The sequence below is a fragment of the Euphorbia lathyris genome, chromosome 1 (genome assembly GCF_963576675.1).
Source record: "Euphorbia lathyris chromosome 1, ddEupLath1.1, whole genome shotgun sequence".
NCBI lineage: Eukaryota > Viridiplantae > Streptophyta > Magnoliopsida > Malpighiales > Euphorbiaceae > Euphorbia > Euphorbia lathyris.
The window spans coordinates 70274954-70281469 of record NC_088910.1 but is presented as its reverse complement, the minus strand read 5'-3'; the positions used below and the strand labels follow the sequence as shown (position 1 = coordinate 70281469).

Genomic DNA, 6516 nt, shown 5'->3' with positions numbered 1-6516 from the left:
CAGATAACGCGAACGCTACGTCAGGTCTAGTGCATAGCATAGCATACATAATCGAACCGATCGCGCTGGCGTACGGGACCACAACCATGCGTCGTTTGTCATCATCAGTTTTAGGACATTGATGATTGTTTAACTTTACTCCATGTACCATGGGTAAGTTACCTCCACTACACCATAGAATTCATATTGCAACGATGCTGATTCGTTATGTTTGGCACTGAAAACTGTTGCGTTATGGCCAAAAATGGCCTAAGGCAACGATTTTGGTCAATTTATTTTCGTTGGTTAATTCACGGTTGCTTTTCTCTCAAAGGCAACGAAAATATTCTCAAATGCAACAATGAAGATATCGTTGCTTATTGTTTTGAGCTAGTGCAACAGTTAAAGGATACAACTCAAGGCAACGAAACATGAACCTTAATGCAACGATTTTACAATTACTAGTCGTTGCCTTAAGTAAGAAGGCAACACTATTTCGGGTCCAAAAGCAACGATATTTTATAGGGGTGGCAACGACTTTTTAACCATTCACAACTCCTAATGTTATACAAATGCAACGATTTTTTTGTCAAAGGCAACAATTGTTTTTCTTTATCAATGGTTTTTGGTTAGTTAATGCAACACAAGTTTATAGCTAAGCAACGAATTTAATTTATAGCAACGATATGTCTCTTACTAATGCAACATTTTGTAACAATATGGCAACGATTTTCATTTACTAATGCAACGATGTTATGTTTAGAATGTAACGATGTTTGTAACATAAAGGCAACGATGATATTTAAAATCCAAAAGGCACCGCCTGTTTAAATAAACATCCACAAGCGACAATCCATAAGTACCTAAATATACATCCAACAGTACCTAAATAATAAAATCCCAAATCCTAAAGTATCATCACACGCATAAATAAATCAATCGTCACGTTTATTTGAACGAACTGTAGAAAGAACACCATCCAAATTTAGATTGAGTGATGGGTTCATAAGGCTCAACTTCTGTACAAAAAATTCAAGATGAACTGATAGTTCATTCTTCACTTCCTCTCTAATCTCATTCTTCACTTCGTCTCTGATTTCCTCTCGAATTTCCATTTTGAATTGTTTTTTTGCATCTTCGAACATGGGGTTCTTACTCATAGTAGTTAAAGATTCAACTCTCCTATAACCTTTTGTTTTCTTCATGAGGCCTATCCTACCATGAGATGACGAGCCTCCAAGTATTTCATCAATCTGCTCAATGTTTTCCTCGGTAGATGTCAACTCTTCAATCCTTAACTGTAAAATAAAAACATAAAAAACAAACAGAAGACAACCAACAAATATCATGGACACAAGAAAACAAAAAAAAATATATATGATTTAAATAAAGTGCAGACATTTACAGAAGCATTTGAGTTCTTATAACCGAGTAAAATCCAATCAAAACACATCTAACCAATTAAAATCGAACACATACCTATTCTTATGATTAGCATGATTCTCTAAACAATATTCACTCACTATCATATAAACAAAAAACCTTACTTAAAATGGGAAGTCCATGATACCTCTAATCTTCCCAACAAGAGTATACATTCAACAAAAATAACCCTATCAATCTAGGTTAACTTTAAAATTATGGTTGTGTTACCAGCCATTGATCTGGATCTAGTTGTAGGACCCTGCATCTTCAAATCAGCTAGTGACCCAAACTTGGGCATTTTTCTTTCTTATTTACCTTTCTTGTGGAATAGAAATTTAGTGCTCATTTTTAATTAACCCTGCAGTCTCAAGAATCGAGTTCGATTAGAAATGTGTCCCTCTCTTTGTTGCTCGCAAAAAATAAAGGCTTCATTTTTACTCAAGCTAAAGAAAGGAGTGATCTTAAAGAAATGCACCAAAAGTCTACCTTGAGGTATTACTAAGAGGGAAACTAACGACCTCAAAGCAAGCAGATCATTGACTGAATGGATGTAAATGAATATAAGATCCCAACACACATCAGAAATATGAAGATGCAAAAATAATGGCTACCCAGAATATGAAAATTCAACTATATAGGCAAATTGCAAAAGGATCACATGAATAATAAAGTTGGGAGACAGAGCTAAAAAGAGTACACGACAAAGTCCATTGTGATACTGTTAGATAATGCCTTAGCAGAAAACCATGGCTGACAACTAATAGATATGTTCAACCTTCAAATAAGAGATAGCAGGAGTCAGATATTAATATATACAGAACAGACACAAACCATAAAATTACATAACAAAGATTACCATGCAAAATGTATAAGCAAAAATCAATAAATTGATAACAACTACTAGTAACCAGACTGCACATGTCAAAATTTTCAAACTGGGTTCAAGAGAGTTGGACAACTGGTAGCAATCCGTGAAGCATAAAGAAGTTAATTAAAAACAGTTAATCCATATACCTGACCTTGGTCGCCAAGAGAGTTGGACAACTGGTAGCAAGCTGATTCTGTTGGCCTGGATTGAGCTTTTCAATTGTATGACAATGTCTTTGTCGACCTTCTTATCCCTCAATTCTTTCCGGCCTCTACACCAAAAAATATCTAACTGTGGTGCCTATAAGGGTGTCCAAATGGTTACTGTGTCATAAGCATCTTGTTGAACTTATTGGATATTGTGGAGATAGCCATCAACAATTAATTGTATATGACTATATCGCGAACCGAAACATAGGAAGTTACCTTTATGGTAATCTAACTAGCCCTTTCCCTTTCCATTGCAGTCTATTTTCTTTAGGCGAAAAACACTCTTATATTTTACCTTGTCCTTAGATAGTGAAGGTTTACATGTTGGAAAGCTGGACATGAAGCAAAAGTTAACAATTGCTTCAGCAGCTGCAAAAGATATATATATAGACTAGTTAATTAATGTTACTTCAAATTTTTATTTCATGCACTAAAATTTCAATTTCAGGTCTTGAATATCTTCACAGTATAGACCCTCATCTTCTGCACATGCATTTCAAAACAATCAATGTTCTTTTGGGTGATAAATCCCCAAAAGTCTGACTATGGAGTTCTGAATTTGGTAACGGAAGGTCATCATTCCAGTTCGTCTTCAGCTATTAATTTCTTGAATCTTCATATAAATGATACATATTTCACATACTGCCTAGCTCTTCAAAGTAACTAGATTCACAGTCTCTATCAAACTCAATGATCGACTTGTGCTTCTATATTTATCAAACTTCTAGAACCACACACAAAGGAATAATACAATTCACAAAGATATAGAATACCTGTTCCTTGATACATGACATCTCCTTGATACATGTCATTTTTATTCGCTACCGATAAAGCTATATACAAACAATTAGAGTTGACAAATCGAAAAACAAGAATACCAAGACAAATCATCATAGTTACTATATATACAACCTTCTCAAAAGCCACTTTTCTTTCCCTTTTTCTACCTTGGAAGAAATCAAATAAAAAAGCACAGAATCAGAAACAAGTCAAGTTGGGGGTCGGGGTCGGGGTCGGGGTCAATGTCTTGTTGTCCATGATAACAGCTAGTGAAGCTGCTAAAGACAGCATCCTATGTGATACTGCCTATCAGCAAACCAGGGCTGACATATGGTCAAACTTCAAATAAGAGACAGCACGAGTCATTTTCATGGAACAAAGCTAGGTGAAGAAGGTATTCTTGAAGAAATTATACCAATTGTCCATTCACCAGAAGCACAAAAAGTGGACTCCTACCTTTAACATCACCATACCATGGGAGGATCAAGGAAAGAACATTTTGAAAAGTTCACAATAGGTTCAATAAATTCTCATGGATACCAGAATATTTAAGACAGTTCCCTCAGATATTAATACAAATAGAATAGACACAAGCCATAACATTACATAACAAAGATTAACATACGACATGTGCAAGCAAAAATTAGTAAATTGATAACAATTACTAGTAACCCGACTTTATCAAACATTAGGGGTTTGGACTTTATCCCTATAGGAAATGACGTATAACAACACATTAAATGTGTGCCCTGATCATTCAGAACATGTGAAAGCATATCAAGTTAATGACGACTTCAACAAGCATTAGGAAACACTTGTAAGGCCATGAGGGGCTGATTTAGTGTTACAAACCTCTTACTTCAAGCAACTGATATTTACGAACTAAGAAATCTGATATTTACATTTTGCATATCATATATGGAAAGAACATCTATCATCCTGGGACTTATTGATTACAGGACAACCAAATTTCTGAGAGCAACACTACACTATGGATGCACGGAGACTATGAATGATAAGCTATTCAACTTTTAATTACATTTACATCACGCAGAGGATTCCTATTGCTAATCTATTTAATTATGCACAAAATGACCATTATAATGTGGTTTTATTCAAAGTGGAAAAAGATTCCTGATTAAACATACCTGTGTAACGAACAAAATTGGGGCAATATAGAAACCATAAGTAGCCATTTCTCTTGTTGTGAGCTCTTTGTCATGTTTCAAGAAATTTGAATCATCTTCGAATCTAGAAACCAGAGGCTTCTGAAAAATCTGCTTCATTGTCTTTTCTAGTCAAAGTTCCTTGAACATCCATTTCCCTGAACACGTTCATTCTCAATGACATTTGATAAAAAGGAAGATTATATAGCATTTCAAATTGATCCAAATCATGTTGAATATTCAGCTACCTTTTCTGCAGCTATTCAAAATATTGTGGTGCTTACTTTCCCTTCTGTTACTCTTAAGCCCCTACCTCCACCACCACCTGCTACTACTGCTGCTGCTTAATCTATTTTATAGTAAGATCTACCTAGCTAGAGAGAGATATAAAGAGTATTGTATTTTTGTAATGGCGGTGCGATTTGGGTTTGGAATGACTGAACCCACCATCTCCATTTCGTGGTTCAGCTTATAAATTCTATAGAGATCAACTACTTACTGCACTGCTCATTAAGCTTATTGTGTTAATTAGCTGTTTAGGCCCAGGCCCAGCAATTAAGGTTAACTTTTTTTACGTTAGCTCCTATTTGCTTTCCTTTTTAACACCTAATTGCGAGCATATGCAATATTCCTACTTGTACGCTTTTCTATTTTATTTTATGACATTACAAGGTCAATGACCTTACTCTATATGGCTTGTGCATCCAGTGGGTATATCTCATCTCATTGTATACTTGTTTTCCCATTGGATGGTGTGTAGGAGGGAGACATTTAATCACTTAACAAGCCGGCTAGTAGATTCTCGGCAAGTGGCAAATCCCAACATGAGATTGAATATTGCTTCTTGAGGCAGTTGGAAGAGATTCGGACATGGTTCAGTTGGGCTGAACTTCTGCTTTGTTTTGCAAGTTACAACAAGAAGTTGAAAAGTTGCTCTCTATTTTTCAGTATTCTGGATTCATTTAACAATGACATACTTATTCATGTAGCGAAGTCTAATTCCATGTCTGTAAGATACGGATATGCAGAATGTGATGCTGAATTTCCTAAAATTAGTTTCAATATTCAACTTTATCAGGATAGTGTGCATGTTAAATGTAACCTATTGATTTGCTAAAGCAAGATTGTTCCTTTTCATTTCTGATGAAATTATACAGTAAAATTTATGATGAAACTATACAATAGAATATATGTTCAGAAATTCTAGTCCTTTTCCAAAGTAACAGCATCCAAGCAACTAAAATTAATCCTCAGGCTTATCAAATGTATGAAACTTTTTAAATCAGAAGATAGAGAGGTTACCTTGTTGATTCTGTTTGACTGGAATCCGGTGAGCCTCCTTCAACCTGTCGATGACAATAGGACCCTAGACTCCATCGATTCTCTAATCAGCAGCCTAAACGGTATATTGACCTAAAATTGATTTTGACCTAAAAGCTTTGAGCCTTCCTCTTCTACTTACTTCTAATTCCTTGCTTCTAGATTTCGTGAACAACAGTGAGAAAGGAGGACGAAACTCCACCCCAAAACTGGATTTCGACCATTGATAATGGGGAAAAAGCTTTGCTTTCTGAAAGGGAAAATCGCAAGTGTACGAGAGAGAAAAGGAAAATGACTTGCGAGAGAGAGACTTTTAGAGTGAGAAAGCAAAATCGACAATGGCTATGAGGGAGACTTTTAGAGTTCTGAACATGAGAGAATCGGTAAGGGAGAATGTTAGAATTGGGGGGAAGTGAGAAGTGACCGAGTGAGAATTGGGGGGAAAGTCAAAGTTAATCGTGAAAAGTGAAAATTGGGGGGAACTCAAATTTTTTGATAAAAAATAATGGTGGGAAAATGTTAATTTGATAGGATTTTTAGAGGGAAAATAAAGGTCGAATATTATATGTTATATTTGATAGGATTTTGATATCGATATATTTTTTTATCAATTCTTAATTAATTGATCAAATACTTAATATATTAATTAATTAGTCTATAATTTATTTATTAGTTTTTTTCTATGACTATCTAAGATATATTATTATATTATAAAAATACCCATAACGCTTACAGGTATTAGCAATTAAGTTAGCAGCAAAAGTAATTT

The 6516-nt window shown here is 34.9% G+C and overlaps 1 protein-coding gene across 8 annotated transcripts; it reads right to left on the bottom strand.

Moving 5' to 3' along the window:
* Nucleotides 1-780: 780 nt before the first annotated feature.
* On the bottom strand, nt 781-6211 carry LOC136201274 (uncharacterized). Of its 8 annotated transcripts, XR_010673778.1 has the most exons (5): nt 5730-6211; nt 4410-4585; nt 2419-2850; nt 2102-2179; nt 781-1277 (listed from the first exon to the last, which is right to left on the bottom strand). XR_010673778.1 is itself a non-coding variant. In XM_065991902.1 (3 exons), the coding sequence occupies exons 2-3, from the start codon at nt 4545-4547 to the stop codon at nt 915-917; spliced, it is 501 nt and encodes a 166-aa protein (XP_065847974.1). In that variant the 5' UTR covers nt 4548-4585; nt 5730-6211; the 3' UTR covers nt 781-914. The 8 variants fall into 8 exon arrangements, 1 of the variants encoding a protein (XP_065847974.1); XR_010673766.1 differs by having other exon boundaries at nt 2102-2850; XR_010673767.1 differs by having other exon boundaries at nt 781-2179.
* Between the last annotated feature and the right edge of the window lie 305 nt (nt 6212-6516).

Excerpts from the sequence above, each read along its gene's own strand:
- LOC136201274 (XM_065991902.1), bottom strand. The coding sequence starts at position 4,547 with ATGAAGCAGATTTTTCAGAAGCCTCTGGTTTCTAGATTCGAAGATGAT. Across the intron at positions 1,278-4,409 it reads CAATTTTGTTCGTTACACAG|TTAAGGATTGAAGAGTTGAC; the intron begins GTATGTTTAATC and ends TTTATTTTACAG.